Source organism: Gymnogyps californianus, chromosome 23 (assembly GCF_018139145.2).
Source record: "Gymnogyps californianus isolate 813 chromosome 23, ASM1813914v2, whole genome shotgun sequence".
In the NCBI taxonomy this organism is placed as follows: Eukaryota; Metazoa; Chordata; class Aves; order Accipitriformes; family Cathartidae; genus Gymnogyps; species Gymnogyps californianus.
The window spans coordinates 1,054,415-1,072,234 of record NC_059493.1 but is presented as its reverse complement, the minus strand read 5'-3'; the positions used below and the strand labels follow the sequence as shown (position 1 = coordinate 1,072,234).

The window sequence follows — 17,820 nt, the reverse complement described above, 5'->3', positions numbered from 1 at the left end:
CAGCTCGGTGCTTTAAGAGCCCAACACGGCGCTTTAGGAGCCCAACGCGGCGCCAAAGCTGCCATCTGAAAGGGGGAAAGCATCCCCATGGGGCTCGCTCCCCTTGACCCAGCAGGTCTGGGGGATGCAGGGTGAAGGTTGATGCTCTTCCGACGGTCCAGGCGGCTCTCGGACGCTGGTGGGGATGAAGCGACCGTGGGCGTTGCTGGTAGAAGCTGTTGGGTCTTGCCTTCTGGTGCAGCTTGGTTTTGGGGGTCGCCTCACCTTCTCTCCTGGGCACTGCTGCACGCGGCAGCTCTTGGAGGTCCTCTTCCCTGTGCTGGGAGAAGGGGTTCGCCCTCAAAATTGCGGCCGGGGATCAGCGCTGGCTTTTACTCGCTAGCGGTGGGCGTCGTGGTGGAAGGCGGTGAGCTCTAGGTGGGTAAGGTCCAAGGCAAGCTGGCTGCAAATGGGAACGGCGTCTTCCTGGGCTGTAATCCTTTGGCTTTGCGTTAGAGAAGGATGTGCTCCGGGTGATTGACAGCTGAAAATAAGGCGCTGGGGGGCAAGGGAGGTCCTGGCCGGTGGCTTAGTCCCTCTTCTTGGCGTTGGTGGCCTGCGTGCGCTTTCTCAGCCGCGCCACGTCGACGTAGAGGTTGCGCTTGAGGATGGCGCTGGCGCAGATGAAGGCTCCCTGCAGGGCTCCTACGAAGCCGCCCAGGCACAAATCCTGCCCTGGAAGAGAGAGCAGGAGGCAGCGACGGCAGCGGCCGCGGTCCCCGGCGAGCAGCCTGTTGCTCTCCGTCCCCAACCCACCATCAATGCCGTTTTGGACACCACCATCCCCAACCAGCAGCCACCTTCCCGCTGCCCCCGCGCCATCCCTTGGGTTTGAACCCACGCAACCCCTCCCTGCTCGACCCCCTTCCTTCTCCCCAGCGGGGAAAGGGTCTCATCCTGCCCAGCTAAAAGAAATCAGCGCTGGGCAGGGAGACAACGTCCGGGAGCTGGAGGAGGCAGAGCCCTTTCCTCCTCCCGTTGGGACCACGCAGCTCCACTTAGACGTGCTCCAGCGCCTCTTGCATCACCCCACGGCCCGGCAGCGGCTTGTCCCCTTATTTCATTGAAGGACTGAAGGTTTTCTCCCCCCCCCCGTATCCTTCCTTCCTTCCCCAGAGGTGTCCTCATCTGAAAAACGTGGGGGTCTGGGTGGTGGCCGTGGTACCTGTCAGGTAGAGGTTGGGGACGGCCGTCTGCGCCCTGACGGCGGCAATGGCTTCAGCTTGCAGGCGGGCGATGCCGTGGTCGATGCCGTATATCTCCCCCCTGGGGCTGGCGATGTAGTGCTGGTTGGTGAGGGGCGTCCCGCTGGAGATGTACTCGATCTGCGGGGGGACAAGGGGACGACGTGGTCTGCAGGGGGGGTAGGCATGATGGTGTGGGGCGTCTTGCGCTCCAGAAAGCTGGTTTTTTGTGGGGTACGGGCCGGGCCGGGTTTCCTTGCAGACCCTTGGGTGGTGGTTCTGGCCACGTTTGGGCCCAGGATGGTCCTCGAGGACCATCATCCCCCCCCCGCCTTGCGCCGTGCCTGGTCAGGAGGCAGCAGCGATGGGTCGGTGCCACGTTGCCCAGCTGGACCTCGCGCCCAGCAGGCCCAGACCCAGCTCCTACGTTTGCAGGATGGGGCTGAGTAGACGGGACCTCCAGGAGAGGAGCTGGAGGACCAGCGAACCCCGCGTTTCCTCACCCTGTCCTCGATGTGAGGGTAGAGCTTGAAGACAGCCTGCATGATGGTGTCCACGAAGGTCTTCTTCAACTCCTCGTAATCGTCTCCCCGCTTATTGACCTGCTCGTCCTTCCACTCCTCAAACCACTCGTATTTGACGAAGGTCACGATGGCCAGCGTGGATTTACCTGCAGCAGGACAAGGCTGGGGCGGTTGTCCCTCCGACCACCCTCGTGCCACCGTTTCGCTGCCACAAACCCAGCCCTCCCCATGCAACCACCTGGGAGGTCCCCAGGTCTTTGTGGTCCCGTATCCTTCATCCAGTTATCTGGAAGACCACTTTCCATGAGCAGCCTGCTCAGCAGCTTTGACCAGGGCTATTTGAGGAGAAACTCCTCGTTTGGAGTCATCAACCGAACCACGCCTCAGCACGAGTTCTCAAGCCGCTCATGAGTGGATTTGGTTGGGCTTCAGCCTTTACCTGGGTGCCTCGTTTCCCAGGTGGGGTCCTTGGCCGATGGGCAGGTGACAAACACGAGAGGGATGTTCTTGGCCGCTTCTTCTCTGGAAGAAGCCAGGTAGCGATTCATTCTGCAGAGAGACGCGAGGGTTTGAGGTGGGTTTTGGTGCAAACCTTTCCCTGAATACTTGTTACGGCCGAATCCCCAGGCGGCGAGGATCTGCCAAGAGCGTTTTCTGAGTCAGCACCCAGGAATTCATCTCCTCACGCTTAACGAAGTGTGCCTAAGGTGGAACCTGACCTACATTTCATCCAGGTCAATTCCTGCGTAGATGAAGTAGTTGGTGGGCTCCAGCCCCAGCTCTTCCCTCGAGCCGTTAAGACCTACGAAGATGGTGAAACCCCCTTCGCCGTGTGTCGCCATGCGAAGCTGAGACCGGATCTCTGCGATACGGAGGGAAGAAGGGGAGAATTAGCATTTTCTGGGATCCTCAGCCGCGGAGAAGCGGTTTCTCCTAGAAGCAGCCCTCCTCCTATCCACGTTGCTCCCGTGTTGGCTTAGAAAACTGATTTCCCTCGAAACGTCCCGTGCGTGCTCAAGGGGTGGGACGGCAACTCCTGCAAACCGTGAGGAAGGCAGCGGCGCTGCGGTTTCCTATAGGGGATGCTTTAGGGTACCCTTGGCTTGAGCTTTTGCTGTATTTAATGGCCACCTTGGATTCAAATGCGCTCCTGCTCTGCAAACGTTGAACGGTCGTAGACCAGGACCGTACTGTTGCCCAGAAAGCTTCCACCCAACCGTGTCACCTTCCCACCCAACCGTGCCCCCTTCCCACCCAACCGTGCCCCTTCCCACCCAACCCTGCCCCTTTCCAAAGCAGCAAGAAGATTTTGTGGCAGCCTTAAACCCAACTTTGAGCGGACGTTTCGCCAACTTTCACAAGTTTCGAGGCGCTACGCTGCGGTTCTTAGGGAAACTGAGCAGCAAGCCAGGGCTTTGCCGACTCTACGGCCAGTTTGGGCAAATTAATTTAGGCTTGATTAAAAACGCTGCGAAGGAATGTACGGCCGGGGATGGTGTTTCGAATGCCGCACCATGAACGACGGGGTTTTGCATAAGAATTGTAAAGAAACTGCTTTTTGATGGGGCTCGGAGGGGGACTGATGCCGTAACCCCAATGAAACCCAACGCCGCCGTTCTACCAGGCAACGCCCGCGCCTCTGCCGGCAGGAGCCGTTCGTAGGTGTTGAAGATCCCGGCATCCGAAATGATAACGGGAGCGAAGATGTTCACCAAGTCTTGGCCTTTCTTGACGCTCACGCCTGGAAAGGAGAGGCGAGGAGAGGAGGAAGAGCTCCGGTTAAAAGCAACGCCGCGGCGGGGAGAAGCCACGTGCGCCCCCGTCCTGTGCCGGCACTCACCGCAGGCTTTGCCCTGGGAGTCCAGCAGGATCGTCTGCACCGGTGCCTTTCCCAACACGTTGCCTCCGGCTTTCCGGATAACGGGAATGGTGTGGAAGGCGATTTCCCCGGCCCCGCCTTTGGGGTACCAAGCGCCACGGAGGAAGTGATTCACCAGGATGCTGTGCATGGAGAAGCTGGCCTTGGAGGGGACCACGCCTGAAAAAAGGGGCAGCGTAAGGCGAGCTTGTGCCGAATCGTGGTTTCGTGGCTTATCCTGAAGGTTTCAGGATGAGGAACGCCCTGTCCTCGGCTGGACGCGATGCTGTAAGGAAGGACGGATGCGGGTGAGAAACGACGGGTCGTGAAACGATGGCTCGTGGGTACCCGGAGGAGCAGGGAGGGCATCAGGCGTGGCTGGCCCCGTGGCAAAGCCCGTGGCTCTTTCGCTGAAGCAGCCGAGGCACTGGGGGCCATGAGCAAAGCCCCGGGGCGGACGGGAGGAAAGGAAGGGTGAAAGGGTTACGGCGAGGCCGGAGCGGTGGGTGCCAGCGCGAGGTTAAGGGTGGGCAGCCGTTCCCTCGCACCCAAGAGGAGCGATGCTGCCGTGCCGTGAAGCTGAAGGATGCGGAGGAAAAGAGATGAAGGCGAGCAACGGGGACACGGGGACAACCGGCCGCTGGCTTGAGGACGGGGATGCCGGCAGAGCATCCGTGCACACAGCATCCCTCACCCGCAAACCCCAACAGCCGTCGCCGTTATAAAAGCCCAAGAAAGAAAGGGGTTTCTTGCATTTCTTTTTTTTCCTTTCTAACGGGTTTCGCTTCACCTCCGCGGCGCCCTGGAGCCTGCCGGCTACTCACCGTAGGTGGGGAAGATGTAGCAGAAGACGGCCCTGAGCTCGCGGTTGGCGGTGAGACCGTCCACCACCTCCTTCAGGCTGCGCGACGCCAGCCGGCAGAAGGGGCTGAGCCGCGGCAGCAGCCCCGAGCGGCACAGCAGCGTGGCCAGCGCCCGGGGGATCATTTTCAAGACGCCCACCAGCGCGGACCCTCTGCCGACGCTCTGCGGAGGGAGGGGAGGCTGTTGTTGAGCGTCCGCCGCCGAGGGGGCTGCGGCCAACCCCGGGGTGGGCTCGAAAGATGCTCAAAAGCATCTTTTTCCCCTTAAATTCACTGCTTGGCCGGCGGAGGGGTGACAACGGCTCTTAAGAGCCACGTCCCGGGGAGCTGCGGGCAAGGGGAGCGCTTGCTTCCCCCCCAAAAAGCTCCCTTGCGGCCGAGGCTCCCAGTGCGGTGGTTTCAAAGCATAATTAATGTTAATTTAGCGCTGTTACGGTAACGATTGCAATCACCCCACCGGCCGGGAGGTCCCGGAGCATCATCCCACCCGCATCCTCAGGGAATGGGGTTAAAAGTCCGGGTGTAACGCCAGGTTTTTGGGGCAGAAAAGGGAGATTTATTATTTTTTTGGACACGTTTGCCAACGCTTTTGGGGCCAGCCAAGCCATTATTCTCTGCGGTTGCCCAATATCTGGGTGCTGAGGGGGTGCAGGGGGGGGGGAATTTCCCCTCCACGCGTGACCCCGCAGAGAGGGACCGGAGCCAAAACAATCCCCCCGTCCCCCCCTGTCCCCTCCCCACGGCGAAGCCAAAACCTCCTCTACCTTCAGCAGCCGCTCGAACTCCTCGATAGCGGCCCCCTCCCCGGGAAACTGCTCCTTCAAGCCTTGGAAATATTCCTCCTTTCCCGAATAAATGCGATACGTCCTGCCGCTGCCGGGCTCCCCTAAAACCACGGCGTCGTAGACGGCCGGCAGCCGAGCCCATTCCAGCTGCCCCTCCGTCAGCTGGTCCACCATGAAGCGGATGATGGAGCCCTCCTGCATCTGCCCCACATAGTGGATACCTGGAAGGTGGATTTTTGCTTTATTTGGGGTTTTTTCCCCACCCCCCCTTTTTTTTTTTTACCCCTGGGATGCACAGGACCCTTCTCTTATTTCTCCACCCTCACCCCAGCAGCTCCGTACGGATAGGAAAGGGAAAAGCCGGCAAACACCCGCCTCCCGCTTTAGGTCGATGGGAAAACCAAGCGCTCGCTGTTGCGTTTTTAAGCAGCTTTTAGGAATTTTGTGACACATTGATATTTTGCCTTCCTAGATTGGCGTAATTAATTAATCCCCCGCAGCTCAAGGGGCGTACGGAGCTGGACTTTGGCTTGCCGGGAGGAGTTTGCCCAGGGAAACGCGCCCTGAGATGACATTCCCCTGGCCGGGGAATTCTATAGGGGCTTGAGCTGGATACGGGGAATTCTATAGGGTTTTGGTGTTACAGCGACGGGGTGCGGGCGGCGGCGGCGGCGGCGGCACCTCGTCCTTCAGCGGAAGGGTTTTGGGGTGGGGGAAGGCACGTGATAGCGTATCACTCATGCAGAAAAAGCACTTGTATAACGCGGGGCGGGTGCTGGGGACGCCCGCTCTGGGTTCCCTCCGGGTGTCAGGGGTGCGATTCCCACCGCCGGTATCCCCCCCCCGCCGTGCCCCACCCTGCGGCTGAGCCCCCCCCTCCTCCCCCCTTCAAGGTGAATTTGGGACCCCAAAAATGCCGGCGGGGGCCGTACCGGTGTCGAACTCGAAGCCCTTCTCGCTGAAAGTGTGGCAGCAGCCCCCCAGCTTCCCGTGCTGCTCCAGCACCAGCACCCGCTTGCCCACCTTGGCCAGCAGCGCGGCAGCCGCCAGGCCCCCGATGCCGCTGCCCACCACGATGGCATCGAGCCCCTCGGGGACTTTGTCTGCTGAGAAAACTGGGGGGGGTGGGGGGGGTGGCATCCTCAGCGGCGGGATGTGGCACCCCCCGAGTGGGTGCACGGTACCCCGAAACCTTGCTGGGGGGGGGGGGGGGTGATGCCACCTTGGTGAGTGATGCCGTGCCGGGGGGAGATGCTGCCCTGGGGGGGTGATGCCACCCCGGGGGGTGATGCCACCTCACTGGGTGATGCCACACCGGGGGGAGATGCCACCCAGGGGGGGGAGATGCCACCTGGGGGGGTGATGCCACCCCAGTGGGTGATGCCACCTCACTGGGTGATGCCACCCGGTAGCTAATGCCACCTCGCTGGGTGATGCGACACCGGGGGAAGATGCCAGTCGGGGGGGGGGGGGGTCATGCTGCTCCAGGGGGGTGATGCCGTGCTGGGGGGGTGATGCCACCCGGGGGGGTGATGCTGTGGTGGTGGGTGATGCCACCCGGTGGGTGATGCCACCCGGGGGGTGATGCCACCTCGCTGGGTGATGCCACACCAGGGGAAGATGCCAGTTGGGGGGGGGGGGGGGTCATGCTGCTCAGGGGGGGTGATGCCACCCGGGGGGGTGATGCACCTCACTGGGTGATGCCACACCGGGGGAAGATGCCAGTCGGGGGGGGGGGGGGGGTGTGTCATGCTGCTCCAGGGGGGGCGATGCCGTGCTGGGGGGGGGGGCGATGCCACCCGGTGGGCGATGCTGCCCCGGTGGGTGATGCCCCCCCCCCAGTGGAGCGCAGGGATGGGGGGGTTCCCACCGGCGAGCGGAGCAGCGGGGCGGGGGGAGCCCCGTACCTGTCTTGAGGACCGTCCTGCGGGCAGCCTTGTCGGTGACCAGCGGGGCGGGCGGGCGGCGGGCATCGGCGGCGAAGGGGCTGGGGCCGCCGGCCGAGCCCCGCAGGAGCCGGCCGAGGAGGAGGAGGAGGAGGAGGAGGAGGAGGGCGAGGAAGAGCAGCGCGTACGGCCCCATGGTGCTGCGGCCGTCTGCCGCCGCGGCCCCGCGGGCAGCCCCGCTCCGCCCCGTGAGGAACGGGCGGGCGGCACCGGAACGGCCCGGGGGGGGCGGCGGGAGAGCGGGGGGGGGGGGGGGGGGGGGGGGCTGGGGACTGGGAGCTGGCAGTGGGCACTGGGAGGGGGTACGGAGCACTGGGAGGGGGTACGGAGCACTGGGAGCTGGCGGTGGGCACTGGGAGGTGGTACGGAACACTGGGAGCTGGCGGTGGGCACTGGGAGCTGGCAGTGGGCACTGGGAGCTGGCGGTGGGCACTGGGAGCTGGCGGTGGGCACTGGGAGGTGGTACGGAGCACTGGGAGCTGGCGATGGGCACTGGGAGGTGGCGGTGGGCACTGGGAGGTGGTACGGAGCACTGGGAGCTGGCAGTGGGCACTGGGAGGTGGTACGGAGCACTGGGAGGTGGCGGTGGGCACTGGGAGGGGGTACGGAGCACTGGGAGCTGGCGGTGGGCACTGGGAGCTGGCAGTGGGAGGTGGTACGGAGCACTGGGAGTTGATGGTGAGCGCTGGGAGCCGGCACTGGTCCAGCAGCCGGGCCCGGCAGCCCTGCCGCTCTGCGGCGGGCGGCCGCGTTCCCCGCGGTCTGACCCTCCCGCGCCGCCGTCGGCCGCCCCGCGCGGGGCCTGCCGGGCGCTGTAGTCCCGCCTTCCCTCGGGGGGGGGCGGGCGGTGGCGGCGCGGACTACAGCTCCCGGCATGCAGCGCGGCCGCGCCTGCGCACTGCCCGGCGGCAGAGAGACACCGGCGGGCGGGCTGGGAGGCCGCACCGCCTCTTCCGGTGGGAGCGGGGTCAAAGGGCAGAGCGGGCCCGGTGAGGCGGGAGGGTGATGGTCGGGGACCGGGAACCGGGAACCGGGGTGGCGGGAAGAGGTCAGGCCGCAGGAGTAGGCCTGAGGCCTCCGGGGGGGGGGGGCTGTCACCCCCTCCCCGGGCCCCGCCGCCTGAGGCTCCGCTGCGGCTCCCGCCGAGGCGGGGAGGCCGCCTTCTTCCCCGCAGGGCATGAGCGGAGGCGCCGGGGCTCCGGAGCGGCCTGAGGAGCGGCAGCGTTTCCCCTCGCCCGGCAAGTCCTTCCCCGTGCGTGTCAGGCCCGAGCCCTGCACCCCGCCGAGCCCCGGCCTCTGGGCAGCGCCCCTCGGTGTCAGACAGCACCCCCCCCCCCCCCGCTATCGCTTTATTTCTCCGCTCGTGTCCGTATAACGTGATCTTCCGGGGTACCGAAAATGATCTTCTCCTTACCCGAGCCGGTAACGGAGCCAAAACGTGCCCGAAGGGCTCTGAGCCGCGCTCACACCCTTCCAGGCAGCTGGCAGCGTCCTGCGCCGGCGAGCAGAGGATGGGGTTGGTTCCCTGAGGGAAAAACTCAGGATTTTTGGGGGGGGGGGGGGTCACCTCTCTGGGGAGCGGTTGGGTTTTTTCCGGCTCTGTTCCGGTGGGTGACGGCTGCGTCTCTCTCTTCTCCCCGCTTAGATCTCGGCTCTGAGGCAAAATGGTCTCCTGCAGGCCCTCGTGCGGGGAGCGGAGCAGGCGGTGGGCGCCGGTAAGCTTTTCCTCTCCTTCCTTTGCCTCCAGCTCGTCGTTGCCTGGTCGGGGGAAGCGCCCGAGGAGCTGGAAGGGAGCCCGAGGAACCCGGCGCTGGGCAAACCTGCCCGGCTCTGGCTTGGCGAAGCCTTCGCCTCGCTTTGTCCCAGATTTACCGAGGAGAAAAACCTCGCGGCGTCTCGGGGGGGGGGGTCTCCGGTCGGGGTTTTTTTTTTCCCCCAGGGGAGGGGGAAGCTCTGCCCCGAGACGTTCTGAGCAGTGCTGGGGGAAGGAGCCAACACCCCCCTGGGTCTCCCAGCCGCCTCGAACCTCCTTTCTTTCGGCAGAGATCAGCGAGGAGCTGCAGCGAGCCCAGGAGGAGTGGGAGGCTGTGGAAGAGATCCAGTCAGGTACGGCTGGTGCCGGGGATAAAGGGGGGGTCGTGACAGAGCCGGACAGAAAAGATCGGGGCAGGGGAAGGGACCTGGGTCCCGGAAGGCAGGAGCGGGTGGGTGTGCAGCGTTTCTGGGGGTGGGCGAGAGCTGGGGAAAGCGCTGAAGGTCTGGAAGGAGAGGGAGAGGGCGGGAGACTCGCTGCCTTCCTCCAGCTTCCCAAGTCTTCACCCTCCTGCCGTGCCGGAAGCTGGGAGCGAGCTCCCCGCGCCGCGACGGCCGCTCTGGCCTGAGCCGGGAGCTCGTTTCGGCACCGGGAAGCTGGAGCAGGGAGGGACAGGGCTCGGGGTCGGGGGGGGCTAACCCCGTTCTCTGCCTCCCTGCAGGGCTGGGGGGGACGTCGGCCGGCGCCGCGCCCCCGATCTCCTTCAACGAAGCGCTGCAGTACTTCCAGACGGCCGACCTCGCTGAGTGCAGGGTACGGGCAGGGCCCCGCGCTCTCGCCCTCTCTCGGGGGGGTAGTTTTAGTAAGTAGGAGAGGGGAGCGCGGCGGGAGAAGCGCGGCGCTCCCCTCTTTCCCTTCCGCCTTCCCTCCGCTTGGCTCTTCGCCTGATCCCGGCTCAGCCCGCGGCTTTCTCTCCTGCCCGATTCCCCGAGGGACCGGCCCCGATCGTTTCTTTGCCTGTTTTCTCCTCCGCAGAAGAAGGTCCGGGCGACGGCGCGCAGGCGAGGCCTGGCTGCTCTGGTTCGCTTCCTCTTCGGCCCTCCCCGGCTCCAACCGCAGCTGCAGGGAGAGCGGGAGCTGGCTCTGGCCATGGCGCAGTGTGAGTGTCCCCAACGCGAGCCGCCGGCACGGCCGGCGTCGCCTTTATCGTGAGAAGCGACTCGAGGGGGGGCTCAGGGGCGTAGGGGGCTTATCCCGTGGCAGCTCCTTGTCCCAAAGGACGCGTTCTCTGTCTCCTTTGCTCCGCTGCTGCGGGCGTACTCGCTTTTTGGGAGGGAACGATGGATCTCTTGACCCCTTTCCGTCGTGCCACGGTAGCCGTTCCCCGTGTACACCTTGACACGGCACCGGGCGGGTGTTCCACGGCTCTCCAACCCTTCCCGCTCCTCGTTTCGTCACCAAAGCGAACGAGACGGGAATCCTCCCGGTACCGTGGCGTGGCGTGTGTTGTGTCCGGCTGGCCCGTGGTGGATCGCGCCTGCTGAGCACGGGGAAACTCCTCGCCTGTGGTTTGCGGTCGGTCGTCGTTCCCCGGGCAGCGCTGCTTTGGCCGGCAAAACTTCACGTGATGCCCGAATTATTCGTTACCCCCGCTCTCATACAACACGCGCTCATTTTATTTGCGTTTCTGCCCCTCTAACACATTCTTCTCTCCTTCCCTCCTCCCCTCCAGCAGGATAAACACGGCCGGGACCTTCTCCTTGTCACCGTGAGCCGTTCTCAGCCGCGGGATTTCATTTCCAGCTGGGCTCCGGCTTTACCCTGTGGTGGTTTCTTTCCCCACGATGTCTCTGCGCCGGCGCTCGAGGGCAGCGGGGCAGGGATGCTGAGGGGTGTTTGGTTTTTGAGGCGCGGAGGGGCGTTTTTGAGGCGCGGAGGGGCGTTTTTGAGGCGCTCAGGGGCGTTTTTGAGGCGCTGAGGGATGTTTTCTCTCCGCCAGGCGGTTTGGATGATAACGAGAGAGTGCACATGAGAATCCTGCAGACCATTTACAAGAAGCTGACCGGCTCCAGGCTGGGCTGCCCGCGCTACGGGACGCACTGGGAAGAGCTCGGCTTTCAAGGTAGGGCAGAGGGAGAGACGCCTCTGGAGCAAACCTTTGCCGAGAGGGATCGCGCTGGTCCCGTTCCCTCCTCCGGAGGGAGGCAGCGTAAAGGGTTTGCCGCCCGTTCCCTCGCCCTCCGCGCAGCCGCTCTCCCCGCTGCCCTTTCCTAGAATCCTTGAGGTTGGAAAAGACCCTTAAGTCCATCGAGGCCAGCCGTGAACCCAGCACCGCCAAGGCCGCCGCTAAACCGCCTCCCTCACCGCCACATCGACGCGTCTTTTCAATCCCTCCGGGGACGGTGACTCCGCCGCTTCCCCGGGCGGCCCGTTCCAACGCTTGACGACCCTTTTGGGTCAAGAAATTTTTCCTAACGTCCAATCTAAACCTCCCCTGCCGCAACGTGAGGCCCCTTTTCCTCTCCGGTTTTTCCAGCTCCCTCCGCCGCTCCTCACGGGACTTATTCTCCAGACCCTTCCCCGGCTTCCTTGCCCTTCTCTGGACGCGCTCCAGCCCCTCGGCGTCTTTTTTTTGTAGCGAGGGGCCCAAAACCGAGCCACGGCCTTCGAGGTTCGGCCTCAGACCGGCGCTCCCCCGCCCCAGCTTGGTGTTTTCTGCCGACTTACCGAGCCTGCGCTCGATTCCCCTCCTCCAGATCACCGATAAAGATATTAAACGGATTTAGCCTCGATACCGAGCCCTGGTTTCGTAGCAGATCCGTCGCTGCCCCAGCCAGCTGTCACAACCAGTATAACAGCTGGACTGGTCGACCAGATAACACCGATACCCGCTGCCACGGTTGCCCGTGTCCGGCTGACGTTAACGGCTTTGCCCGGGCCGTTAATGCCCTTCATTAGCAAGCAATCTCTGCGGCTAATGAGTTGTCTCGGGAAGGCTGGTTGATTAACGAAGCGCGGGTCGGGGCTCCGTCACTAAGGCGGCGTGGCAGTTTGCTTTCGGCCTCGGCTGCGGGAGAAAAACAGCGTGATTAAAGCCCTCACGCGTCGCCTCGCAGCACTTTGCGGGCCGGTTGGCTCGCCGGTTAAAGAGGCCGGGTTTTAACGAAGCCTAAAATCCTCAGCGGGAGGGGAACGGCTCCCGCTCCTCCGTCCCGTCGCGGTACGCAACTGGGTTTAAGCGTTAATTTACCGGCCAAACGTGCTCCGGGGTGGGCAGAGCTTAAAGCCGCTCCTTTCCTAGCGAAGGTGCCGGAATGGGCGCCCGGGTCGGAGAGCGAGGGCTCGTTACTGCCCGCGTGGAAGAGGTGCCGGCACCCCTTCGGCTCCCGGGAGGGGAAATTCCCCGTAGGGATGCGATTCCCGAAGGGAATCCTCCGCTCTTGCATGACGGTGAGAAGGTTATCAACGACCCGGCGGAAGCGGGGAGGTGAGCGGAGAGCGATTCCGTGCTGTCCCTCGCTTCACCGCCCCGTCCCGCCCCTTCCAGGTACGGATCCCGGGACTGATCTGCGAGGGACGGGGATGCTGGGCTTGATGCAGATCCTGTACTTCGTCACGGACTCGCGGACGCTGCCGCTGGCTCGAGAGATTTTCCAGCTATCCCAGCACGAAACCCAGGCACGTCCTCCCGCCGCCTTCCCTTGCTCCCCGCGGTCGTATCTACCCCGTTTATTTCTAACGCTCGGGGAAAGGGAAGCGCAAAAACCTCTTCGGAGGAAGGCCTTGGGGTGTTTTTTTTCTTTTTCTTGCTGCTTCCTCGCCCTCGCGCTGGTAAGGAGAGGTCCCCAAAGAGCTGAGGAGCTCCGATCGGAGGCTGGAGCCAAAATCCCGGTCTTAGCTTTATTCTGGGAATGAGATTACGGTGTCCTGGTGCGGAGAGCGGAGATTCGCTCCCGGGATCCTGGCTTGGAGCTCGACTTGTGTCAAAAGGGCGGGAGAAGCGAGCGAAGAGCAGCGCGGTGTGAAAATGGGAGCGAGCGGAGCCCCTCTCCTTAAACTTGGCGTTTTAGCCTCGGAGACGGTTGGGTTTAAGCCTGGATATAAGCTCGGCTTGACCGGCAGCATCCGTCTAAGCCTGTATCCGTAGTATTATTATCCTGCTACGTGGATCGGTTGCCTGCAGCCGCCGTCCCACGGGTTTGGGGCCGCAGGGAGGTCGGCGGAAAAGGGCCGGAGGCGTCTGGGCGCGAGGGAGGAGGCTTTCTCCGGCCGAGCTGCGCTAACGCTCGCTCTCTCGCAGAATTTCCCCTTCTGCATCATGTCCGTGAACATCACCCGCATCGTCCTCCAGGCCCTGAGGGAGGAACGTCTCTCCAGGTGAGCTCCGGAGCTGCCGACAGCTCCGTAGCCGGCCCGGATCGTGGGGTTTGGGAATCTCGAACGACATCCTTGCCTGATTCCCGTTGAGCTCCCCCTTCCCGCCTGCTCCTTCCGCAAGCCGGCACGGCGCCCGAGCCCTTCTCCGTCCGTTTCAGGGAGTGCAACCGCAGGCAGCAGGTCATCGCCGTGCTGAACGACCTGTACGCGGCGGCCTTCCTGCGGCTCTACCGCGTCTGGAAACGGCAGCGCAAGACCGTCGCCGACTCCGGCTTCCTCCTAAAAGGTGCGTTTCCCCGCGCTTTCCCTTCCTTTCCCGGCCGAGGAAAACATCCCGAAGCCCAGCGGATGAACCCGGAGCGTTCTCGGCACCTTCGCGTCCTGCTGTAACGCCCGGAAAGCCCCGACCGTCCGTCATTTAACCTTTACCCCGAGATTTTTGACGATCGTTAGCTCTCTGAGCGCCCCGTGGGCTGGTTTTTTTGCCCTTCTCCCCCTAATTTTGCATCTCGGCTCTTAAAATTCCGCGCCCGTGGAAGCGGCCCGCCGCCTTCGGAGAGCTGCTGCGTGCTGGGGCTCGAGATGGGCGACGAGCGGCGAGGCCTCTCGCTCGCCGGCGGGCCGGTTGCGTAAGTCCCGTTGGTGGCGCGGGGCGTAAAGCGGAGTCGCCGACGGCGTGCTTTTCGCGGCGAGCGTTAAATGAACCGGCGAGGTTATTTACTCCGGAGGAGGCTGACGTCGACAGAGCCGCTCGGACGTGCCGTGCTAATGGCTCCCCGGTAAAACGGGGTCCAGCTGTCGGGGTCAGGCTCAGCTTTGCTCCGCTCTTCCCGGATTTTCCCTCGCGGGGGGGGGATCTCGGGCTGCTGCTGAGCTCGGCTGGGGGTTTTGGCGAGGAGCTTTTTGTGCTCTCGCTCATCCCGAGGGACACCTAATCCTGCCCTTTCCCGAGGGGATACGTTGGGACACCAGAAATAACGCACGGGCGTATAAAACCTTATCCCAGCTGCATCCCCGACACCGTCCGGACCTCACGCCTTTCCCTCTCGCCTCCCCAGAGCTGGAGTTATCCACCAAAAAGAAACCGAAGCAACTCCTCAAATCCCTGGAGGCCTACGTGAACCGAAACCCCGCGGCAGACGACCTTCGGCAACCCTCCCCTCCCTCCGGCGGCGATAGCCGGGCCGGCGAAGAGATTCCCTTCACGGGCGTCTGCGACCTGCGGCTTGAGTCGGAAGGAGAAACCCGACCGAGCTGAGCCGGAGGGAGCCGCGGCGCGGGGAGCCCCGCTCCCCTCTCGGAGGACGCCTGCCCGCCGCCACCGGTTAGGGGGGGGGCTCGGGAAGGGCCAGCACCGGTCGAGGCGGTAGCCGCAGAGCGATGGGAGGTGGCCGTCGCTCGGAGAAGCGAGGGAAGGGGCTGGAGGCGGCCGGGAGCCTGGGACCCCCCCCTCGAGGGTAGATTTGGGGGGGGGTGGGGGGGGTTTTTTTGCCCTGAACCCCCAGAAAGAGCAGCCGGGTCCTTTTTTTCCGCCCGTCTCGCCCCGCAAAGCGTCTTGGCCGCGGTGACGGCATCGCTGGGCGCTGCGGGAGCGAGCCGCAGGATTTGTCCCTCTCCGGGCAGAAATCTCCGGAAGCGAAGGAGGAAAAAAAAGGCGGTAGGGCCGGTGGATTTTTTTTTTTTTACGAGCTGCAAGCCCTGGGGGCTGGGCTCGTCCGTCCGTCCGTCCGTCCATCGTCTGTCTGTCTCAAAATCCAGGCTCCCGTCTGGTTTTACCCCCCCCCGAGCCGGGGAAATTGGAACGACGTTCCAGGCGGAGCTGGAGCCCGGTGAGAGAGCTCCTCGATCAAATCACGGCTCCGGCAGCACCTAGGAGGGGGACCACCTCGTCCCCCAAGGTTTGGGGAGCCCCCCCCTGAGCCCCCCGGGGTGTCGGCGCCTAAAGAAGTTATTAAAAGGAAGGGGGGGGGGTGGAAAAGAAATGCTTTTCTTGGCGTGACGGAGATTTTTTGGACTTGGAGTGGCTTCTGGTTTGGGCGGCTGGGTGAGGGGAGAGGGATTCTGCTGGCCAAGAGCCGCGCCGGAGAGCGGAGAGGGGGGGGGAAGCGGGGTCTGCCCCCGGCGCCCGGGACCCCAATTTGGGGTTCAGCGATGGGAAAAACTGCTCCGGAGGGAAAAAAAAAAAACCCCGAGGTTTGGATTCTGTCCTGCGGCGAGGAAGAAAAATCCCTTTTTTTTTTTGTTTTCCCTGCGGCCGCAAGGGAAACCTTCGGGAAAACTTTGCGGAAGGGGAGACAAGATTTTTTCGCTTCCCGGTTTCCGGAGCCCGAGGTGCGGTTTCCCAACGCTCTCCCTCCTTTCCCAGCCTTCCGTGCCTCAGTTTCCCCCTTTCTATAAATCCCAATTACAGCCCCGTCGCCGGGTGAAGCACGAGGACGAGGTGGGAGCAGCAACGGCCGCTCCGTGCCGGATGCGAGCCCTCAGCAAGCGCTCCGAAATGTTCCGAAAGCGTCGTCAGCCCTCGAAAGAAAGGGGAGGAGGAAAAAAAACCAAACAAAAAACGCCCCAAAACCCCAATAAATGGGCAAAAAGGAGCCCGGGGCCGGGTTTTTTCCGCTCCTAATCCTGAATTATTGCGTCAATAATTTGGGGGGGTGGGAGGAGGGTGGGATGGGGGCGGCCGGGCTCGGAAGGAAAAGCTTTGGGGGGGGTTTGTGGGGGGGGAGCTGGGAACGGGGCCTCGGCTCCCCGGGAATGGGCCGGGAAGGGGGAGCTCCCGGTTCGGCCGTTCCCACCGCTTGCCTCCCCCGGTACCTGGGCCCGGCGAGGATGGGGGTGCTGGGGGGGGATGGGGGTGTCGGGGAGGGAGGGATGGGGGTGCTGGGGAGGATGCAGGTGCTGGGTGGGGGGGCGTGGGTGCTGGTGAAGGGATGTGGGTGACAGGGAGGGAGGGATTGGGGTGCTGGGGCGGGGGGGGATGTGGGTGCTGGTGAAGGGACGTGGATCCTGGGGGGGGGGGGGGGGGGGGGGGGGGGGGGGGGGGGGGGGGGGGGGGGGGGGGGGGGGGGGGGGGGGGGTATGTGGGTGCTGGGGAAGGGATGGGGGCACTGGTGAAGGGACGTGGATCATGGGGAGGGAGGGATGGGGGTGCTGGGGGGGATGTGGGTGCCAGGGAAGTGATGGGGGTGCTGGGGGGGGGGGATGTGGGTGCTGGGGGGGGGGGGATGTGGGTGCTGGGGAAGGGACGTGGATCCCAGGGAGGGAGGGATTGGGGTGCTGGGGTGGGGGGGGTGTGTATGTGGGTGCCAGGGAAGGGATGTGGGTGCTGGGGAGGGGGACTGTGGGTGCCGGGGAAGGGATGGGGGTGCTGGGGGGGGGATGTGGGTGCTGGGGAAGCGACATGGATCCGGGGAGGGAGGGGTTGGGGTGGGGGGGGGGGGGGGGGGGGGGGGGGGGGGGGGGGGGGGATTGGGGTGCTGGGGGGGATGTGGGTGCTGGGGAAGTGATGTGGGTGCTGGGGGGGGGATGTGGGTGCTGGGGAAGGGATGTGGGTGCTGGGGGGGGGATGTGGGTGCTGGGGAAGGGACGTGGATCCGAGGGAGGGAGGGACTGGGGTGCTGGGGGGGGTGTGTGGGTGCCGGGGAAGGGACGTGGATCCGAAGAGGGAGGGATGGGGGTGCTGGGGGGGATGGGGGTGCCGGGGAAGGGACGTGGGTGTCGGGAAGGGAGGGATTGGGGTGCTGGGGGGGGGGTGCTGGGGGGGGGGGGGGGGGTGCCGGGGAAGGGATGCAGGCAGCAAGGGAGGACGCGGGTACCGGGGCAGCGGGGGAAGGAGCGGAGCGGAGCCCGGAGCGGAGCCCGGCCCCGCCGGCGGCCGCGTGTCCCCCCGGTGCCGCCCGGTTCCGCCCCGGGGGCGGTGGCTCGGCCCCCCCCGCGCCCGCTTAAAACCCCGCGGAGGCGGCGCCCGGCAGCGCAGAGCCCGGCGGCACCGGCACCGGCACCGGCACCGGCACCGGCACCGGCACCGGCACCGCGCGGCAGGCGGGACGGGGGCAGCGGCACCGGGGGCGCGAGGTAGGGTGCAGGCAGCGCGGGGTGCGGGCAGGGCAGGGGGGTCGGGATGCAGGCAGGACAGGGTGCAGGCAGGGCAGGGCAGGCAGCGTAAGGGACCGCAGGCAGCAGCGGGCAAGGGGGTTCGGGAGCGGGCAGGGCAGCGGTGCAGGCAGGAGGAAGGCAGGGTTAGAGGTGTGGGCAGGGGAAAGCAGGAGGTACAGGCAGGGCAGGGGCGCAGGCAGCGCAAGGGGCTGCGGGCAGGGCGGGCACCACAGGGTTTAGGGGTGCAGGCAGCAGGACATAGGGGTGCCGGCAGCAGGAGGGACCAGCAGGCAGGGCAGGCAGCCCGGCAGGCAGCATGGCGAGGGGCACCGGCGTCCCCCAGCACCCCGCCGCCTCGTCCTCCCGCACCCCGGGGCACCGCTGAGCGCCGGGGGG

General features: G+C 64.8%; 2 protein-coding genes across 3 annotated transcripts; one reads left to right on the top strand and one right to left on the bottom strand.

Moving 5' to 3' along the window:
* Positions 1–333: 333 nt before the first annotated feature.
* RETSAT (retinol saturase) lies at positions 334–7,335 on the bottom strand. Its single transcript, XM_050910272.1, has 11 exons — positions 7,161–7,335; positions 6,186–6,368; positions 5,233–5,474; positions 4,430–4,631; positions 3,588–3,785; positions 3,369–3,488; positions 2,471–2,609; positions 2,187–2,296; positions 1,727–1,893; positions 1,205–1,364; positions 334–714 (listed from the first exon to the last, which is right to left on the bottom strand). Exons 1-11 carry the CDS (start codon positions 7,333–7,335, stop codon positions 569–571), a joined length of 1,842 nt encoding a protein of 613 aa, XP_050766229.1. The 3' UTR covers positions 334–568.
* Positions 7,336–8,316: 981 nt separating this feature from the next.
* Positions 8,317–14,741, top strand: ELMOD3 (ELMO domain containing 3). Of its 2 annotated transcripts, none has more exons than XM_050910279.1 (10): positions 8,317–8,451; positions 8,845–8,914; positions 9,243–9,305; positions 9,674–9,765; positions 9,991–10,111; positions 10,952–11,074; positions 12,500–12,630; positions 13,253–13,329; positions 13,488–13,615; positions 14,388–14,741. In XM_050910279.1, the coding sequence occupies exons 1-10, from the start codon at positions 8,377–8,379 to the stop codon at positions 14,585–14,587; spliced, it is 1,080 nt and encodes a 359-aa protein (XP_050766236.1). In that variant the 5' UTR covers positions 8,317–8,376; the 3' UTR covers positions 14,588–14,741. The 2 variants fall into 2 exon arrangements, with proteins under 2 accessions (XP_050766236.1, XP_050766235.1); XM_050910278.1 differs by having other exon boundaries at positions 9,988–10,111.
* Positions 14,742–17,820: the final 3,079 nt, after the last annotated feature.

Bases quoted from the DNA above. Each gene is read 5' to 3' on its own strand.
- RETSAT (XM_050910272.1), bottom strand. From the start codon at position 7,335: ATGGGGCCGTACGCGCTGCTCTTCCTCGCCCTCCTCCTCCTCCTCCTC. The intron at 6,369-7,160 runs GTACGGGGCTCC...CACCCCCCCCAG, and splicing joins CAGGACGGTCCTCAAGACAG to TTTTCTCAGCAGACAAAGTC. The intron at 3,786-4,429 runs GTGAGTAGCCGG...CCCTTTTTTCAG, and splicing joins CTACATCTTCCCCACCTACG to GCGTGGTCCCCTCCAAGGCC.
- ELMOD3 (XM_050910278.1), top strand. From the start codon at position 8,377: ATGAGCGGAGGCGCCGGGGCTCCGGAGCGGCCTGAGGAGCGGCAGCGT. The intron at 13,330-13,487 runs GTGAGCTCCGGA...CGTCCGTTTCAG, and splicing joins AGGGAGGAACGTCTCTCCAG to GGAGTGCAACCGCAGGCAGC. The intron at 13,616-14,387 runs GTGCGTTTCCCC...TCGCCTCCCCAG, and splicing joins CTCCGGCTTCCTCCTAAAAG to AGCTGGAGTTATCCACCAAA.